This window comes from Palaemon carinicauda, chromosome 28, assembly GCF_036898095.1.
Source record: "Palaemon carinicauda isolate YSFRI2023 chromosome 28, ASM3689809v2, whole genome shotgun sequence".
NCBI lineage: Eukaryota > Metazoa > Arthropoda > Malacostraca > Decapoda > Palaemonidae > Palaemon > Palaemon carinicauda.
The window spans coordinates 36,845,206-36,866,986 of NC_090752.1; the positions used below are offsets into that span (position 1 = coordinate 36,845,206).

At 46.1% G+C, this 21,781-nt stretch overlaps 1 protein-coding gene across 2 annotated transcripts in view; it reads right to left on the bottom strand.

Annotated features, from left to right (window-relative positions):
- LOC137621507 (myosin-11-like) overlaps positions 1 to 21,781 on the bottom strand; it is a 177,538-nt gene that overhangs the window by 100,086 nt on the left and 55,671 nt on the right. For both annotated transcript variants that reach the window (XM_068351860.1, XM_068351859.1), the window contains one exon: positions 2,265 to 2,455. In XM_068351860.1, coding sequence (XP_068207961.1) covers positions 2,265 to 2,455 — 191 coding nt within the window. The remainder of the gene's footprint in view (positions 1 to 2,264; positions 2,456 to 21,781) is intronic.

Here is a 21,781-nt window from a genome sequence, read left to right on the forward strand (position 1 = left end):
AGCTCAGAGGTTCAACGTAACGAGAGCCCGAAGGCTTGGGATCATGAAAGCCCAAAGGCTCAGTGTGACGAGAGCCAAAAGACTAAGATTCACGAAAGCCCAAAGGCTCAGGGTCACGAGAACCCGAAGGCTTGGGGTCACGAGAGCTCAAAGGCTCAACGCGATGAAAGCCCGAAGGCTTAGGGTCAGGACAGACCAAAGGCTCAGCATGACAACAGCCTGAATGAAGTGTAAAAGCCCGAAGGTCCGAGGTCATAAGAGCCTGAAGGATCAGCATGACGAGAGCCAGAAGGCCCAAGGTCATGAATGCCCAAAGGTTCAGCCTAACATGAGCCCAAAGGCTCAGGGTGTCGGTTCAAAGGACCGACCAGGCGTCTCCTTACCCCTGGGGGGCGGGAGCACACCTACAGTAGGGTGACGAGGAGTTAGAAACTCCTTCACCTAACAAACTCCCAAAGGAGAACATCTGGCAGGTTCCTCTGAAGAGGGAGCCTGCTCTGACAAAGTCAGCAATGTCACAAGTTGGTCTCTAAGGGATCTCTCTCACGGGCGAGAGAGATGGCCTCCTGAAGGAGGTAACTGCATCAGACTTTGCTCTCTCCCCGATGGAAGAGACGACTCAGCTGTGGGAGAAACGCAGTCTTCGGCATCAGTCACAACAGGGGACCAAAAGTCCGAAAGGCGGGCAGCGGCTCCAAGGTCGTTCGTCACTGAACCCAACGAGGAGGGAACTACTTCTGCGGAAGTCGGTGTCCGCTTCCTCTAAGAACCCAACTGAAGGAGTTCATTCAAAACTTCTTTCGACGGGGGACCAGACAAACCTAGCAAGGGCCACATCTCCACAAGATCAGAAAAAGAGCAGGCGCTCCCTATGGGTGGGGGGACCGTTTCGCCAGGGGAAACGGTACCATCCCTCGATCTTCGAGGTTGACCGGGGGTTAATATGGCTGCACTGCTACTAGCTATTTCCTAGAAAAAACCAGTTGAAGAGTAGCTTCCGGAAGAAATCGGGGGGTTAAAGAAGAACTCTGAGACTTCTTTAACTTTGAAGAAAAACCCCGAAGGAGAAGAATCTCACTTGGACTTCTTCTTACGCTTACACCCAAACCTCTCCAACTGGGAGGCAGACCACTACCGACACTTGGTATAAGTGTTGTCCGGTCACAACGCTGGCCTCGGCAAGGCAAACACGGTTGGTGAGGGTTCCATCTCAAGGGAGGACATAAAGGTACCGCAGGAGCGGCCCTCAGGTCCAGGACAGGTGTGCATGTAGTCAGTCAGAAGTAATACACATGCTAAAAGGAGAAAGAAAATTAAAGAGATAATTGTAAACAATCAGTTATAATCAAATAGCCAAAAGCAAAGTGGATGCTTAGCTCAAGTAAGTGTATGAGCTGGGTAACAGGCTACCCCCACCCCTCTCACTAACAAGTGGTTGGGGTAGTTATTCCTCGCTTAAAATCTTATGGCTCATCTTTCAGTTAGGCCAAAAGTAATATCCCCTATCGGAACTATTAAAAATTAAAGTAGCATAATCTATACCAACAATATTACATCCATTATATTCTCTATACTGTATTTAGTTTACGTAAAGAGTGCCTGTTGATGCATTAATAATTGGCAACACTACTGAGAATCTGCAAGCTACTCATACACATAAAACATAAAAAAATGTGAATCCAGACCACCAACTACAGTACTGTACACAAAGTATAAATACTAAGTAAAGCAGGAACACAGTATGAGTTAAGAGTATCAACTGTCAGGCACTCAGTTAAATGTTATAAACTACAGCAAAAAAAAAGCTGTTAAAGTCACCTTATTACTTAATACTAGCTTGATCATAACTACGATACTTGCAATTTCAAAACATTCCATGTCAAAAGTTTAAGCTTGTGAAGCTTTCATTGTGCAAAGATTCTTAAAAAAGATGTATTACTGTATTGTTCTTTTCCATAGTACAAAGGGTCTCTTTCCATAAATAATGTAATTTAGTGGATGCCAAGTCTTTCTAAAGAAATGAACTTAGGAGTTTGATATTCACACACTTTTTAGAGAACATCCTTATGATAAGTGGCGTATATGCTGCTTACAAAGTAATTTGTATCACATTATACGCAATATGCATAAAATAGAAAATGAGCTATGCTACATGGACTGATGCAGTAATGTGAACCTTACTGAAGAATGAACAATCAATTCTAGACAAATCGAAGCTTTGAACTTAAGAGGGATAACCATTAACAAAATGTGTATGTCCTTACTTTGCGTATAAGTTCTAAATTTTTCTGTATACGTGCTTCAGACTCTTCTTGTTTCATGCGGATCTTTTCTTCACATTTGAAATGTAAATCGGGTGCCTTCTTGGGATCATCTTTCTTGCCTTCTCTAATACAGATATCTTCTAGTAACTTCTCAGCCTGCAAAACTTGTCGTAACAAATCATCACGATAATCTGAAATATAAAAACTTTTAATGAAATAACTACAAAACAAATTACAACTTATTTTTTAGATGCTTACATGCCTTCTTTAGTCATAATTAGTATTGCTGGATTCAACTGCACGTTCAATATCACATGAACATTATTTGCCTGCCGAGTACTTTTATATTCCTAAAATTATAGCAACAGCTCCAAAAATAAAAATGCAGATAGTCCAATAAAGGCACAATGTTACAAGCAACATTTCAAAATCTATCTAGCCCGCATCTCAGCAGCCTTACTTGATCTATCCAGCAAATCCACTTTAATACCCGAGCAGAATACACTTATTCCAAACGCTGTTTTTGTACAATAATAAAAGTGAACAATTTGAGGTTTATGCACTACAAACAATTAAATAATGGTACGTAACCTATAAATGTTGTTAAATTCATCAAGGTTATTTTAAAAGGAGTTTTTTCTCATTACTTGCTGACATAAGCTACTCTGTCATGTTGTTACTCATGAACACTACTAACTATTTCCTCCATAAATCTTGGAATGCATGTACTGTATCTTCAAAACTGATGCAGATGGCTCTCTGCAACCAGGTTGCAGAGGTATGTGCCCAATCCTTCCTTTGATGTATTTGAGAACAGTTGCATGTCTGGAGGTAGAGAGTAAGAGAGAGATTTCCCTAGGTTTCCTTTGTTCCGCCACTATGAGAGATCAAGAAGTACCTCATGTCCCACTACAACAAAATAGAACAGGGAATCTATGGAGGCTAACCAGTGATCCTCCAACATTGAAGGGATCTCTGGTGAAAATGCCAGTGACTCCCCAAATGAACGATCCTCTCCAATAAAGATGGGTAGCAGAGACAGATCCTGCAATGTATATTAGGGTTGTGGTGGCCTGGTGGTAGCGTCTTTGCCTGCTGATTGGCAAATTGGGGTTCGAGTACTGTTCAAACTCGTTAGTTCCTTTGGTCGCTGCAACCTCACCATCCTTGTGAGCTAAGGAGGGGGGGTTTGGAGGCGCCAATAGGTCCATCTGCAGAGTCATTAGCAGCCATTGCCTGGCCCTCCCTTGTTCTAGCTTGGTTGGAGAGGGGGCTTGGGTGCTGATCATATGTAATATGGTCAGTCTCTAGGGTATTGTCCTGCTTGATAGGGCAAGGTCACTGTCCCCTGCCTATGCCATTCATGAGCGGCCTTTAAACCTTTAGGAGGTAGCAGGTTGGCCAGAACAGAAGGCACCCGTTGTGATACAACCGCTAAAGTTATTGGATCCTTTGACTGGCCAGACAGTACTACATTGGATCCCTCTCTCTGGTTAGGGATAATTTTTTCTTTCCTACACATAAAACGAATAGTCTGGCCTATTCTTTTAACATTCCTCTGTCCCCATGCACTTTACAACACTGAGATTACCAAACAATTGTTTTTTGCTCAAAAGGTTAACTACTGTAATGTAATTATTCAGTGGCTACTTTCCTCTTGGTAAGGGTAGAAGAGACTCTTTAGCTATAGTAAGCAGCTCTTCTAGGAGAAGGACACTCCAAAATTAAACCATTGTTCTCTAGTCTTTGGTAGTGCCATAGCCTTACTACCATGGTCTTCCACTCTCTTGGGTTAGAGTTCTCTTGCTTGAGGGTAAACTCGGCCACTCTAATCTATCTGGTTTCTCTTCCTTCTGTTTTTATGAAGCTTTTATAGTTAATATGATATATCTAATTTAATATTGTTAATGATCTAAAATATTCTATTTTGATTGTTATTACATCTCTTTTAGTTTATTTAATTCCTTGTTTCTTTTCCTTACTGGGCTATTTTTCCCTGTTGGAGCCCTTGGGCTTCTAGCATCATGCTTTTCCAACTAGGGTTGTAGCTTAGCTATTAACAATAATAATAATAATGATGATAATAATAATGATAATAATGTTAATAATAATAATAATAATAATAATAATAATACTAATAATAGTAATCATACAGTAATAATAATAATAATGAAAGAGCAGAATGCATGTTATCAGGGAGAGAAAAATCTCTGGCACTAATCAAACTAGCAAGAGAAAAGTAACAAGTACCCTTACATCTGTTGATTGTAGTAGAGAGTAAGCGCCAGTCCTGTGCCACAAACACAGAACTGTGTCACTTTAGCCACTAATCCATGGTCACAGGCTGCGCAACAATGTCAAGTGGTGCCATTTCCTCAATTTGTGATACCAAAGTATCCATAATAAAGAAGGGAGCAGCATTCCCCAGTCCAGGAAGAAAATGTGAAGAAGAGCACCTAATCTCCAACACCTGGCCAACAGTGTGGAGCCATGGATCTTTGGCTGGCCTGGATAGTCAAGCCAGATATCTGGGCCTCAGCTCCAGCCCAGGGCTGGGGGACTGAGAGCACAGGGCTATGGCCCCAGCCACTAAGAAGGCATTAGTACAGCAATGGTCGGTCTGAGAGGGATGGGAGAATGGGGCCATGGTCAATGAATTAGTGCAAAGCCAAACTTGGAGATCTGCATTTCTAGCCAGAGTAGTCAGGCCAGCGGGTGGTACAGGGCCATAAATTCAAGAACATGGTCATGATCCCAACAAGGGCATGGATCACAGGGCAGGGTCAATGAAAAGTGTACACCCAAGCATGGAGCCATGCATCCCCAGCAAGTCTGGCTACCAGTGCTACCTAGACTTCCTATACTTCAACTTGTCAGAAGAAGCATTCGAATCAGATTTAGAAGGGGAAGAGGTGGAAGAAGAGTTGGAAAAGGAGTGAACATAATAAATTTTAAAAGTAAAATGTATTTTCACAAACTATACAAACCTAACTGCTTTAGATATGGAATATACTTTTCTGCGTGAACTGGACGGCTGCTAAAACATTTCAACAAGCAGTTAAGCAACAGGTGGGAGCAAGGGCGAGGAGCCTCAACCCCCCTACCTGTCAAAATGTCTTTAATTATGGCATTTTGGCTCTGGACTCATAGGGGTTGTGGAGGAGAGACGTTTAATCTAAAGGACTCCAGTTTGTATAGCTAGGTGAAATACAAATTACTTTAAGAATTTTGAATGTTTTCTCTTATGCGAAATACGAACCCTCATCCTTTGGGTAGAGAGATTCACTGCTTGGTTGGTCAGAAGTCCCCCTAAAACTGAACTGGTTGGTTCTTTTCCTTCCTTGAAAATGTCAATCAACCTGATCCTGTACAGGAGCAAAGGAGATGACTCCAACATCCTCCGATCTGTCTATTAAGGGATGAATAGGCTGATAGGGCTTAGGTCTGTCCAAGATGATTGGTATGTGGTCAAAGAAGAGATCCCTTCCCCCGAAAGGCATAGGGCATTCGGAATGATATACCTGGCATATGATGATCAACAGGATGGTATATATTCCACTAACCTCTCCCACATTTAGAGGATGGGGTAGACCTTTTCTAGGTTCTAAAGAATGGAGCTCAGAAATGTAGTTAACAGTATCAAGTCAGATCCAGTAAGTAACTCTTTGACCAATTCTTCCCTAAGAGAGGGAAAGAGAGAATGGAAATAAAGAGCCAGTTATTCTGCTATTACTCCAGACTTATATCTATCCATTACCATGGACAGGATGCTTACCATCTCATAAGGAATCTGGGGTTGCTAAACAAATACTCGAGCAGCCACCACAAGACCAAATGCAAAGGCGTCAAGATACTTATGGGTACTCTTGTAGAATAAAGGCTGGTACATACAGACTCCAAAATTTAACACATGGCCAACTGCAAGATTCTTCTCAGAGGCAAGGTAGGGACATATCCCCTGACTTCATGAGCTCCAATCCTAGCTGGTACCTCGACCCTCTCAGCAGTCGAGGCGAATGCATTATGGATTGACTCACAAAATCCAAGAGATTAAGTTCTGAACACTTCTTTATTGGTTCTGCCAATCCTGGAGTCTCTGAGACCCAGGTCTGAGGTGTCAGGTCTTTTTCAGATAGCAAGAAGAGCCTACACGGGACACAAAAGCATCTCCTCTCAGTGCCATTTGATGCTTCACATAGAGAGGAAATGGAAAAGGGCTCGAACATAGGGTCATGCCCCGGCAGGTTCTGAGTTTGGCTATGTGTCCTGGTACCAACCTAAGGAGCTTCTTTCACTCCTTAGAGTGGGAGATTAAGGCAGAGAGACCACATAACTCAACCAAATCCTCATCAATATTAAGGTAGCAGACACTCTTGAGAGTCAGAACCTTGACTGAGGCATTCTCAAAGGCTCGAACGTGAGGTATAGTACTGATCTGCAAGACTGTTCGAAGCTACTCATGAGCATAGACAATTGCTATGAGAAGGAGAGTTCTATCCCTTTTCGTCGAAAGACCATACGCAAGGAGCTTCTCTCAGCAAGGAAGATGAGGAAATCTGCAATCTGGTCTAATGATGATCTGGACTTCACGCTCCTCACAGAATGTGCACACTTTTAACAGGGGTCTGATCTGCACTCAGCATAAGGGAATAATTGCGATTAATCATACTACTATGGTGCAGCTATAGTAGATCTATTACCAGTTTAGCCATAAACCGATGCATTGTCCATCCTTTACTAGCATTTCTTCTTAATTTAATTAACATAAAGCCAATATTAACCATTCAAGCTAACAAAATGACCGTACTTGTTGCGTCCAAAGACAAAAGTGAAGTCTTTGAAATGAGAGCATTTGAAGCTACTTGCCTGCATTCATCACCTGTCATTAACTACCTTGTTAACAATTTCAACAGCTGCTACAGCTCCACTGAAGGGATTTCTCTGTTTTAAAGGACGAAAGGTTTGTATACATGTACGAACAAATACAGTCAGCCTTCCTCATTCACTGGGGTTAGATAGCAGAGACAGGCATGAAAAGTGAGAATCCACGAATGCTTGCTGCCCTAGGGTGAATCAACTCATAGCCCGTCAACTCACTGCCAATTGGGTATGTGCAGTCGACTTACACACTAGCTAACTTACTGTACTGCACTATTGTGTTTTCACTTGGTTTCTATCACTTTATAAGTATTGTATTAGTATATGAACACACTTCAGTAACTGACATGTACAAAAGTGTACTGTTGTACATATGTACAGCACAGTACACAGTAAGACTACTGTACACATATGAAGAGTCATACCCACACTTATATAGTGTGCACATGTAATAACAACAAAACACTGTTGTTCCTATCTCACAACACTCGCCGATACTGTAGTATACAGTATATTACTGTAATATATGTGCAGTACTATCACTACAGTACAGATTTTCTGGGTCGACCTGTGTCGCCCGGTGAAAAGGTCCTTCTTGTCACTTTTCTGATATAAATAGCTTCCAAATATACCAGAGAAAGTTAAAGCATGGAATGCAGAGGTTACTACCCTCGCGCGAGCACCCCTAAGGGCGCCGTGTATAAAGATAGGGCGTGTGAAAACCACTATTCACAGGTCGTCTTCCATTTAGAGAATTCCTTCGTCAATACATGGGGTGAGCCGACACAGTGGCTCGAACCATTCCAGCCTGAACCACCCCACCGACGCCCGACACCTAGAGCCATCTGACATCCTTCTTTTGGACTCGTGTCGCGACGCTACCATTTTCCTTTTGTGTGTGCCTTTTTCGCTGATTTTAGGATTACTTCATCATGGCTGAAGCTCTCCTTCCTGCTGCACCAATGTTAAGTACCATAGTTTGTTTTGGCATTATTCATTGCCCGGGCTTGCACGCCTTATTTGCGTTTTGCGTGTGTTTTAGTGCGCTCGGCTAGCTGCCGTTACCGCGTCTTCTACGCGTTCCTACCTCACGCTTTGTTTACATGCCTTCGGGTATTTTATGTCATGCTGGGTTCTTTTATTAATCTTATGTTAGATTGATTTGGTCTTTGACCCTAGTTTTAGAACCTATTTTACTATTTAGGTACTTAATGAGTCGCTTCCGAGTCCGTGTTGTTGCGTTAGCGAAGAATAGCGTTCGGCGTTTTATTACAGTTTAGTTCCCTACCCTAGGTAGGCATTCCTGACTTGAAACGAAGTTACGCTTCGTTGTCCCCATTCAGTTTTGGATTTGCACATCTTTCTATTTAGAATACCGTTTGTCAGAGAGTGTTTATTTACTGCCCTTTTCGTCTATTCTTCGCTAACTTTAACTTGAGTTCTATGTACTACTACGGACAGATATGTTTTACATGTGTTTTTTGTTTTTAAGGTTCGTGTTTTCATTTCTAGATCGAGCTTAGTAACCCTACGAGTGAGAGAGGCTGGAGTTTCCCCCACTTTTCAGTTTTACATTACTGTTTCGGAATATTTTCCTCACAAGAGGCTGGCTTCTCCCCCTCACTCATCTCGTTTTGTGATTATTGCATTATCATTTACTTTGGTAGGTTACTTTGCTTCTCTCTAGTAGTCTAGTGTTTAATTATTTTGCTATTAAGGCCCTGTCATGTTAGAGTCTGCCCCTATTTTAGGTTAGTTCTCTTTAATGGCCTGCTCTCGAGCCACCAACCAAGTTCCCCCTCCCCCTCACGGTCCCACCCTGCCTCCCCCGCTCCGGCCTGGGAAATTGTGTCTGGACTTTGCTTATTACTTTTACTCCGGAGCTCCGCCATGGTCCTCCATTAACATACATGAGCTGGGAACACGTTACTTACCTAAATATTACTCCGGTGCTCCCCTTCGACTGGGAATCCCTCCCCTCGTTGGCCTTCAGCACCTATGACTCCGGGCTACAGCCCCTTTCACACGACAACCCCCCCTTTTTAAATTACTCCGGTGATCCGGCGGCAGGCTCTCATCAGCTTCCCCGGATTTTTTCCCTATTTCCCCTGTAACTCCGGTGTACTAACTACCGGAGATCAATTTTAACCGGAGATCATTTTTATATCGAGGGCCGCTTCTCCCCGGAACTCCGGTGCACTACGGAGCATTCCCTTTTTTATTGCACTAGACCTAAATTCATCTTAGATCAAACATTGATTACCTTAGGAGCTCCGGTTCCTTGCGAATACCCTGAACCTACTAACACATATTCATATAGACTCTATCACCCTCCCCTTCTTTGGCCTTAACTCTATTAGTGTTATGCATGCCAACCTTCTCTCTTACTCTTTAGGTTAGTTAGAGCTATTAAGGGAGTTGGTGTACTTATAATATATTTTATTTTACAGAAAGTCCGCTGCGCCTTCAAGGGTTGCTCGGCTACATTCGCGGATCCGGTGGGCCACGACGTCTGCCGGTCCCACGCTCACTGCGCGATCTCCTTCGCCCGGGAAGCAGACCAGACCCCGTATATGGTCTGGTTCCCAGAGTCCTGTTCGCTCTGCTACGAGCTCTCCTCCATCCTCCTCAATGATGAGGTAAGATTTCTCAATAATTATCATTCCTAAATTACTGTATTTATTGTTTTTGGGAATTCTTCGGTCATGGACGAGTAAATTTTTTTGTAACCTGAGTCTGTTGTTTCACGCATCTCCCTTTTCGCGTTCGTTCTAACTTTACCCTCCTTTTAAGGCTGACGAGGAGTCCATCAAGGCAGCCAAATCCAACCTCCGGACCTGGGTCTCGGGGTTTGGCAGAAACGCCCCTCAAGGCTGTCCTTACATGTTGGACGGGGGACATGGCCTCCCGGCTTTTCCCCGGATCCCCCTCGGCCGCCATACCCAACGAACTCGCTGCACCGCTCCTAGAGGCCATTAGAACAGCTTTACCTGCCCCAGAGGAGCAACAACTTTCCGGCGATGTATCAGCGTTAGACATTCATCTCGAGCCGATGGATGATCAGGTTAGTGGTGTAGAGGATCTGGCAGGCTCTTTTCTTTCCCCTACTCCTTCTTCTTCCTCTTCCTTCTTGGGCTTTGACAAGCCCTCGGCTTCACCTTGGGATGGGTCCTTATCGGTACGTCCTAAGGTTAAGCCGCTAAAGAAATCCAAGAACAAACCTAGCACATCATATACGTCTCCAGCTTTGTCCCCGGTCCCCGGACCTTCCACATCCGCCGTCATCCCAGTAACGTCAAAAACCCCTCCTCCTTCTAAAGGACAGAGGGGTAAGTCCGCTAAAGCCAAGGCATCAGCTCCGGATAGCCAGTCTGACCCCTATTCGGCTGCTCTATTGTCAAAGGTCCAAGAGATGATGGACACGAGGCTGGAAAAGCACTCTTCCTTAATGACGGAGCTTAAGGATATGGTCGCTGGCCTTATCCGCTCCGGATCTCACCCAGCTCCGACTGTGGGTCCTGACACCTCAAAGCTACCGCCGTTCGATAAGAACAACCCTTGGCGGTTTGCTCGGCATGCTCCGTACCTGGATGGTATCTTGACTCTTGAGGGATTAGGTACCCGCCCATTGGAGGACCTGGAGTTCTACCCCCCTGACCTCCAGTCTCCTTTTAACGGGTTTGTGCGCCTGAGGGAACATGCACTCGTCAGGATGGACAAAGTTCCCAAGGAGACAGTAATTTTCCCAAAGGAACAAGCCCAAGCTGTCTGAGCTCCTACCCTTTCAGAATGGGGCTGCACTAATTCTAAGCTAACCCCTCATAAAGGTGCGTATACCATCTTTACGTCACCTCTGGATGTTCCTTCTCCTCTCGCTGACAAGGTAACGAAGTTGACCATCCAAGCCATTAAGGACGGCCTCCCTATGCCAACCCTTAATGAGATGGACCCCACCTCTCTCCTTATGCCAGCTTCAAAGGACTTTTGGCAGGATGCTCCGGCGACCTTCACAGTAGGTAAACTCGATCCGGAGTGTGCCTCCTCCCTCTTTTCAGAGAGACTTCCTAAGCTCCCAGATCACTTGTTGAAAACGGAGTTTGAGACAAGAAATAGACTAGCGAGATCCCTTAACTCACTTACATCCTCGGAGTTGATAGCTTCCCTTTATGGGGAAGAACAGATCTTTCGGGTACTAGCGAAGAGTCTCCTGCAGACTTATCAGATAGACCTGCATGACTTCTGGACCGCGAGAACAAACTGCAGGAAACATGTTCTGGCGGAGGCTTCTATTAGGCACGAGCCTAATAGGCTTATTAGCTCTTCCTGTTGGGGCAAGACTCTTTTCCCACAGGAAGAAGTGGATAAAGTCCTCCAGGAAGCAGCCAGGGCTAACCAGAACCTCCAGGTTAGGTGGGGCCTCTCTAGCAAATGCAAGTTTGATCCAGTTATGAGGCAACAATACCCCAAAAAGAAGCAGATTACACGAAAGATCTCCTAAAGAAGAAGGCCATAAAGAGAGTACGGAAATTGAAATTTCAAGGATGCCTGTTCACGGTTCCGAAAAAGAATTTGACCACCTTGAGAGTAGTTCTGGACCTATCCAAATTGAATTCCTACATTCTTTGCGACAGGTTCCGTATGCTGACTGTCTCTCAGGTACGGACCTTACTTCCCCGTGGGGCCGTCACCACCTCCATCGATCTTACAGACGCCTATTATCACGTCCCAGTGGCAAGAAACTTCTCTCCCTACCTAGGCTTCCGCCTAGGCAGAAAGTCCTACGCATTCAAAGTGATGCCATTCGGCCTCAACATTGCCCCCAGGATATTCACGAAGCTGGGGGAGACAGTGTTAGAACAGCTCCGGAGCCAGGGAATTATGTTGATAGCTTACCTGGACGACTGGCTCATTTGGGCACAAACAGATCAGGAATGCCACAATGCTACAGCCAAAGTGATTCAGTTCCTGCAAAAGTTAGGCTTTCAGGTTAACTTAAAGAAATCACGCCTACAACCCGCAAGTCAATTCGAATGGCTGGGTATTCACTGGGACCTTACAGATCACAAACTATCTCTCCCTCCCAAAAAGGTCAAAGAGATAGCCTCAAAGACAAAACGGTTCATCAAGAACAAACAGGTGTCAAGACGAGCCTTAGAAAGAGTTCTCGGCTTATTCCAATTTGCCTCAGTAACAGACGTCCTACTAAAAGCCAAACTCAAAGACATCAACCGAGTTTGGAAGAAGAGAGCAACAATTCAACTAAGAGACAAAGTCTCAACAATCCCCTCAGTATTAATAAAGAGACTCCGGCCATGGTCAAAACCAGAGAATCTATCCAAGTCAGTTCCTCTGCAGTTTCCCCCTCCTCAAGTGACGATTCACACAGACGCGTCTCTCAGTGGCTGGGGGGGCTACTCTCAACACCAGATGTTTCAGGGATCCTGGTACCCCACTATGAAACAATTATACATAAACGTGTTGGAAGCCATGGCAGTATTTCTAACCTTGAAACAGTTATCCCATCCAAAGACGACTCATGTCAGGATAGTCTCAGACAGCTCAGTGGTAGTACACTGCATAAACAGAGCCGGATCAAAATCTCCCAACCTGAATCAGATCCTGGTAATGATTTTCACCTTGGCAACAGAAAGGAACTGGTTCCTGTCAGCCACACACCTGGCAGGAGTCCAGAACGTTATAGCGGACACCCTATCCAGGACAAAACCACTGGAATCAGAATGGTCTCTAGACATGAATTCCTTCCGGTGGATATCCAGATTGTTTCCGGGTCTCCAAGTGGACTTGTTTGCGACACACCTCAACTACAAGCTTCCTTGCTATGTAGCCCCCAACCTGGACCCTCAGGCTTATGCCACAGACGCATTAACCCTGGACTGGAACCGTTGGAAGAAGATTTAAATATTCCCTCCAGTGAATCTTCTGATGAAAGTACAGTATTACCCAAACTCCGCTCATTCAAAGGAGCAGTAGCTTTGGTGACTCCCAACTGGCCAAAGAGCAACTGGTTTCCGCTCCTTCTAGAGCTGAAACTTCGCCCCTTCTGGATTCCACACCCCAAGTTGACACAAGTTGTCCAAACTCAGACTGTGTCAGATTCCTCAAGAATAGCACAAACTCTAACTTTGTGGATTTCATGAAATTTGCAGCCCACAAGGATGCAAATATCGACCCGGAAAATGTCCTTTTTATCGAATCAGACAAGAGGGACTCAACTCTTAGGCAATATGATTCGGCTGTTAAGAAACTAGCAGAATTTCTAAAGAATTCAGACGCTACTCGAATGACCCCTAACTTGGCCATTTCGTTTTTTAGGTCCCTATTTGACAAGGGCCTAGCCGCTAGTACTATCACTACAATTAAATCAGCCCTGAAAAAGATTTTTCAGGTGGGCTTCAATATTAACCTAGCAGATTCATATTTTTCATTCATCCCAAAAGCCTGTGCTTGGCTTAGACCTTCTATTCGTCCACAAAAGGTCTCATGGTACCTAAACGATGTCTTAAAACTACCATCAGACACTGATAACGAATCCTGCTCCTACATTTCCCTTCTCAGGAAGACCCTGTTTCTTACAGCCATGGCCTCAGGTGCCAGAATTTCAGAATTAGCAGCTCTCTCCCGTAATCCTGAAAATCTAGATTTCCTTCCGTCAGGAGAAGTCCTACTCTCCCCAGATAGAGCTTTCCTAGCTAGAAATGAGGACCCTCAAAATAGATGTTCCCCTTGGAAGATTATCCCTCTTCCACTTGATGCTGCTCTGTGTCCAGTAGTGACTCTTCGGGTCTTTTTAGCTAGAACTGCTACACGCTCATCTGGTCCCTTGTTTGTCAGGGAACAAGGAGGTACTATCTCCATCCAAGGTGTTAGACAGCAAATACTTTACTTCATCAAGCAGGCTAACCCAGAATCCTTTCCCCATGCACATGATATCCGAGCAGTAGCAACCTCCATCAATTATTTTCAAAATATGGATTTTGATGAACTTAAAAAGTATACAGGTTGGAAATCTCCTATGGTTTTTAAACGCCACTATTTAAAGAACTTACAGGCCCTAAAATTCCCTACTATAGCAGCTGGGAGTGTCATCTCCCCAGAGTAACCTCTTACCTTTCTTTCTTTTCGTCCAACTCTTTCTTCTCCCTCCTACCTGCCACTCTCACCACGATGCCTCTCACCTCGGTGGATTGGATTTAGCTCCATAATATCTCACGTTATGTCATTGTTACATTGTTCATTATTTGTCATTTACCTATGAGATGTATATAGCCTTATCCTTAAGTATTTGGACCGTTGATTACCATTTTATTCTAAGGTTTTTGAGAATTGTGATTATGTTGTGTTACATTTCTTCACTCGTGGGTACACATACCAATATTACTATTTTTATACTTAAGGTTTTTTGAGAATTGTGATTGTTGTGTTACATTTCTGCATTTCATTTAGTAAACCTTCCACATGTACATGACTTTTTAATTCCCGTTTTTTAATTTTGTTACTTATGGGCTTGGAAGGCATTCTCTTGTATATTTTCACCGGGCGACACAGGTCGACCCAGAAAAGGGATTTTGACGAAGGAAAAATCTATTTCTGGGGAGAGACCTGTGTCGCCCGGTGAAACCCTTCCCTGTTTTCCCTTCCCTTTCCTTTCCAAGCCATTAATCATACAGAAGGATGTCAGATGGCACTAGGTGTCGGGCGTCGGTGGGGTGGTTCAGGCTGGAATGGTTCGAGCCGCTGTGTCGGCTCACCCCATGTATTGACGAAGGAATTCTCTAAATGGAAGACGACCTGTGAATAGTGGTTTTCACACACCCTATCTTTATACACGACGTCCTTAGGGGTGCTCGCGCGAGGGTAGTAACCTCTGCATTCCATGCTTTAACTTTCTCTGGTATATTTGGAAGCTATTTATATCAGAAAAGTGACAAGAAGGACCTTTTCACCGGGCGACACAGGTCTCTCCCCAGAAATAGATTTTTCCTTCGTCAAAATCCCTTAATTAACTAAGGTAACACTTGTAAGTGATTGCTGTTTTCGGCTGGTCGACTCGCACCGTTCCAACTCGCTGTGCACATAGCCTATATCTATATTACCACTGTCAAGTACAGTATTTTGTATAAAGTACAGTATTGTACAGTAGTTAATATAACAATAACACTAATACAAAATGAATACACTAACACAATAAAAATTTAAAGAAAAGTATCAGTACAACACCACTGTATCATTAAGATATCTTTTTTACAATGTTACTGTATGAGTAAGGAGAAAATGTGTATAAAATCACAAGAACAGAGCTCCAGCTTTTTTGTTTCCCTGTCTGGAGTCGGCCGATAAGTGCATTGCGCACCTCAGGCTCATTTACATTTCCCTCTGCTCGGTGTCAGCTGACAGGATTAGGTTGCTCTCACCGTTGTGATGGGAAACTTTAGTGTAAGTGGGTGATGGAGCTGTGATATGAGGGTATGTGTTCATGTAATACTGTTGAGCACTGAATAACTGTAGTGATTGTAAATAGTAATAATTACACAGCAATGGCAAACATGTTGCAGGGAGGAACCGTCTGCTTTTTCCCGGGGAAGGTTTGTCATGTATTAATGTACAGTATATACTTATGGAATGTAAAATTTTCAGCTGGAGTGATGTACAGTGACGAAAAGCTTATATAGTGGGGCCATCAAAGTGAGTAAACTTGTTGTTGTGTGACTTGATTATGAGCCAGTAAGTTAGGTATTGTAGTATAATCAGATAGATATCTATGTACTGCCCAGGACAGTATATGGTGTTAATAAAGGGAATTTGACGAAGGAAAAATCTATTTCTGGGGAGAGACCTGTGGCGCCCGGTGAAAAGAGTCCTTCTTATATATCTTTTCTGATAAAACCTTCCAATTATACCAGAGAAAGATAAAAGCATGGAATGCTGAGGTTACAGCCCTCGCGCGAGCACCTTTTGGGTGTCGTGCATAAAGCAAAGGCGCGTGAAATCCACTATTCACAGGTTGTCTTCCATTTAGTTAATTCCTTCGTCAAAGGGATGGGCCGATACAAAGGCCCTAGCCAACTACCAGCGCCACACCACCCATGCCACGACGCGAGCGCCATCTGAACAACATCCTTCTTTTTTGACTCTTAAGTGTCAAATTTTTTTGTGGTGCTCTCGACCTTTTTTATCAATCGTGGGTTTATTTTGTCATGTCCGAAGCTCCATCTTCACACATTCCAATGTTAAGTACCATAGTTTGTTTTGTCAGCTTTTTATAGTACCGGGCTTTTGTTTAAGACCCAGTATAGTCTGTTTTATTATTCCCATCTGGCCCTTCACGGCGGCCATTGTTTGTACAGTATATTGCTACTTTTGAACTAATTATTGATTGATTTATAATTGTTGTTACATTGCATGTATATCTAATTGAGGTGTATCTCAAATGAGAATTATTCCTTTTGTTAAGGCAATGTTGTATTTGAACTATGGATATTGCATTTGTAATTAAATATTTCAATGATAGTGGTGACTGGCCACATTCATATTCTGTTTTTTTATGGCTATACCAATATGATAGGTTGAAACCCATTGTGGAGGAATAAACAACTATTACAACTTGTGGTCTAAACTTGAATACCAGTATAACCATTTACCATTTACATACGAAGTTCTACCCAGTAAGTCTGAAGTATGAAGCAACTCTTGAGCCGTCGACTGTTTGACGTACGGGGTAGTGTAACGTACGTGTCACACTATACTAAAATCATTATTAACACATTGGATACATATGACAAATTCGAAGATAATTTGTATTTTTCCTAACCATACAAACCTTAGCTATTTACAAAGGGTATTACTTTTAGCGCAGCTGAAATGACGAGCCAATAGTTTTTAACGAGGGTTAATTAGCCCCGCGCTAGTTAGCGGGGGGTGGGGAAGGGTAGCTTGCTACCCCTCCCCCCTCCACACACCGGTGACTTGCTTCACTTCACTTAGAGGTAGGACTTGACTTGGGGGTCAGGGATGGCGGGCACATATGTGTAAATAGCTAAGGTTTGTATGGTTAGGAAAAATACAAATTATCTTCGAATTTGTCATTTGTTCCGTAACCGAAATACAAACCACGCTATTTACAAAGGGTGACTTACCCCCTAGGAAGGGTGGAAAGTCCCCAGCCTTACTGACTTCGGCTTGCCCGGGGGCTCAATCCCTCAGTGAGCAGCACTAGAGAGAGGGAGCCCCTGTACCTCACAGGTTCCTAGCATCGCTAGGAACGAGTGGCCTACATAAGCAGTGTGAGGAGGAGAGTGTGACTCGTCCTATGAAGTTGACCTTGAGACCTTCAGATAGGAATTCTAGGATAGGACGTTCCCCATACCACCTCGTCAGGGTATGGGAGACGCAACAGTATTAAGCTTAATACTAGGAGCACAAAGAAGCATGGGTTACCTGCTGAGGTCGAGGTCAGCTATGCGAGGACCAGGATGCTGCTTCCCCAAGAGAGGGGAGAATGAAGAAAGAAGTAAGGGTCAGACATACTCTTTCATTCACACAGACTAAGACCGGGAAACAACGCCCTCAACCTACTGCTACTTGTCCAAAAAGGAGCCTGAGGTTAGACCAGCTGTTGTGCAGCCACCACAGGGCCGATAGAGAACGTATCGAGGCTCCTGTGGGTCACGTCTTGCAGGTAGTGGGCTGTGAAGGTCGTTTCACGCTTCCAGACCCCAGCTTGAAGTACCTGCGTCACAGAGAAGTTTCTCTTGAAGGCCAGGGATGTAGCAATACCCGACATCGTGGGCCCGAGGGCGACGTGATGGAGGAGGGTCAGGATTCAGGGCATGGTGGATAACCCTTCGAATCCAAGCTGAGATGGTGTTCCTGGTGACCCTCCTCTTTGTCCTGCCTGTGCTCACAAACAAAGCTCGCACATGAGGACGGACTGCAGCCGATCTCTTCAAGTAGTACCTCAGACACCTCACTGGGCATAGTAGCATCTGGTCTGGGTCGTTTGTTACAGAACGGAGACTCGCGATCCTGAAAGAGTCGAACCGAGGATCCGGCACTCCAGGATTCTGAGTCTTGGCCACAAACTCAGGGACGAACCTGAACGTTACCTCCCCCCATCCCCTTGAATGGGCGATGTCGTAAGAGAGACCATAAAGTTCACTAACTCGCTTGGCCGAGGCCAAGGCGAGTAGGAAAGCCGTCTTCCAAGACAGGTGGCGAACGGAGGCCTGGCGTAATGGCTCGAAGGGAGGTCTCTTGAGAGACCTGAGGACTCGAACCACGTTCCAAGGAGGGGGTCTCACTTCCGACTGGGGGCAGGTAAGCTCATAGCTACGTATGAGTAAAGAGAGTTCTAGCGACGAAGAAATATCCACGCCCTTCAATCTGAAGGCCAAGCTTAAGGCTGAGCGATAGCCTTTCACCGCCGAGACAGAAAGGCGCATTTCTTCTCGCAGATACACGAGGAAGTCCGCTATTGCTGGAATAGTGGCATCGAGTGGAGAGATACCCCTTCCACGACACCAACCACAAAAGACTCTCCACTTCGCTTGGTAGACTCCCTCAGAGGACCTTCGCAGGTGCCGAGACATTCTCTCCGCAACCTGTTGCGAAAAGCCTCTCTCCGCGAGGAGACGCTGGATAGTCTCCAGGCGTGAAGCCGAAGCGAGGCTACGGCCCTGTGAGGGACACCGGAGTGGGGTTGTCTGAGAAGCTCGTGTCGTGGAGGAAGCTCCCTTGGGAGTTCCGTCAGGAGTTGCAGAAGGTCCGGAAACCATTCCGCGTGATGCCATAGCGGAGCTACTAGAGTCATGGAACAGTTGACCGATAGTCTGGTCCTGTTGAGCACCCTTCTCATCAGAGAGAATGGTGGGAAGGCGTACACGTCGATGTTGTCCCACCGTTGCTGGAAAGCATCTTGCCAGAGTGCCTTGGGGTCCGGGACTGGTGAGCAGTACAGGGGCAGCTTGAAGTTCAAGGCTGTCGCGAACAAGTCCACCGTCGGGGAACCCCACAAAGTCAGGACTTTGTTGGCTATCTGAGGATCCAAAGACCACTCGGTACTCACTATCTGCGAAGCCCTGCTCAGACTGTCGGCGAGCACATTCCTCTTGCCAAGAATGAAGCGAGCTGATAGTGTTATCGAGTGGGTTTCGGTCCACCTCAGAGTCTCTACTGCAAGATGGGATAGCTGTTGCAAAAAAGTGCCTCCCTGCTTGTTGATATAAGCCACTACCGTGGTGTTGTCGCTCATCACCACCACGGAGTGACCCGCCAGGGACCGTTGGAACTGCTGAAGAGCCAGAAAGACGGCCTTCAATTCTAGCAGGTTGATGTGTAGGCACTTTTCTGATTCTGACCAAAGGCCTGAGGCCCTCTGGTTCAGAACGTGCGCCCCCCACCCTTCTTTTGACGCGTCCGAAAACAGAGTCAATTCCGGGGGGAGGACGAGAAGACTTACTGTACTCCCTTCCGCAGGTTCTCGTCGGCCAGCCACCACCGCAAGTCCGTCTGTTCCAGAGACCCCATTGGGATCAGAATGTCCGGGGAATCGGATCCTTGATTCCACCGGGACTTGAGCCGCCATTGAAGGGATCTCATCCTGAGGCGGCTGTTTGGAACCAGAAGGGCCAGGGAGGATAGCTGGCCTAAGAGACGCAACCACGATTGGGCGGGGAGTTCTTTTCGCCTGAGGAAAGGCTCCACCACCCTCCTCAGCCTTGCTATCCGGTCGTCTGATGGAAAGGCTTTGTGGAGATTGGTGTCTATTAGCATGCCTAGATAAACCAGTCGTTGGGACGGCTGCAGAGAGGACTTCTCGAGGTTTACCACGATCCCCAGATCCTGGCAAAGATCCAGAAGCCTGTCTCGGTGCCGAAGAAGGGTCGACTCCGAGTCTGCTAGGATCAGCCAATCGTCTAGGTAACGAAGGAGACGAATGCCGTTCCTGTGCGCCCAAGATGAAATCAGGGTGAACACTCTGGTGAACACCTGAGGAGCTGTGGAGAGACCGAAACACAGCACCTTGAACTGGTAGATCTTGTTGTCTAGGCAGAATCTCAGGTACTTCCTGGAATACGGATGGATTGGGATCTGGAAGTACGCGTCCTTTAGATCCAGTGTACACATGAAGTCTTGTGGTCTCACCGCAAGTCTGACCGTGTCTGCTGTCTCCATGCTGAACCGGGTTTGTTTGACAAACCTGTTCAGAGCTGAGAGATCGATGACGGGTCTCCAGCCTCCAGTAGCCTTCTTTACAAGAAAGAGTCGACTGAAGAAGCCTGGGGAGCCGTCCACGACCTCATGGAGAGCACCCTTCTTGAACATGGTCTCGACTTCGGCCTGAAGGGCCAGCCCCTTTGCCGATCCCATGGCATAGGAGCTCAACGACACTGGATTCGCTGTCAGGGGAGGTTAAGATGACGTGAACGGGACGCGATAACCTTGGCCGATCACTGAGACCGTCCCGGCATCGGCCCCGTGTTGCTGCCACCTGCGGACGCAACGCTGAAGGCATCCCCCCACAGGTGGACACGCAGGGGGACTGCCACCCCTAGGGCTTGCGGCCGCGGCCGCCACCCCTAGGAGTCTTGCCTCCCCTGGAGGACTTACCGCCCCTCTTGACCTTGGCTGGAAAGGGCTGGGGCTTAGACACCACTTTCTTAGCTGCCGGTGCCTGTTTGGGAGCCTTACGAGGCTGTTGCTGCTGTTGTGGCGGGGCTGGAGGCTTATAGGGCCGAGTTGTAAGGGCCCTGTGGAGGAGGGAGTCCGTGCTGGATTTCCTCCACCTCTCAGCCGTTCGCTCCAAGTCTTGAGGCTCAAACAGGCTCTCCCCCAGAAGGGAAGCATGTCAGAGCCTACACACATCTACGGCGGGGACCTTCGGATGGAATCTCTCGGACACAGCATCGCGACGCTTCAACACCGAGTTGGCCCACAGGGTGGTAACCTGGTGCGCCAAAAACTCGATGGAGCGGGTGCCCGAGAGCAAGAAGGTCTCTAGGGCCTTCCTATTGGTCTCCTTGGACAAGTCCTCCGATCGCAATAGGATGCCCAGAGATCCTAGCCAGAAGTCCAGCCACGAAGTGGCCTGCATGGCACACTTAGCGACCTTCTCGTGGTTAAGGATCTCTGCCGCCGAGAACGACACCTGCCGGGCAGAGAGTTTCTCCAGGGGAACTCCCTTCGCCAGCTCCTCCACAGAGTGATAGAGAGGAAGAGCGAGGTTGTGCTCACCCAGGATCTCGAAATACCTCCTCTGCTGAAGGCAAGGAGGAGGGATAAGCTTGTTCCCGGCAGTGGAACGACTGGAGGAGGCAAGAAGTGCGAGCTGAGCGTTGGCCCTAGCTCTGGCACTCTTCAGCCCCCGAGACCAGGGCAGAGCTGCACTGGTCTTAGGCGCCTTCCGAACGTCAAACACTTCACCCAGAATCGTGTCTTTGCCTTCACGGGGGGCGATGACTGGATCCATAAGTCTGTTAAGTGTCCTTATCAGGCTTAGGACCTGCCAGAAGGCATGTTCGGACTCTTGCTGTTCTCCTCCCTGCGGGCTGGCAGCTAAGTCTCCTGCCCCAGGAATCTCTTCCTGGGGTGATACGTGGACATTCCCCTGGGTAGTCGTGGGT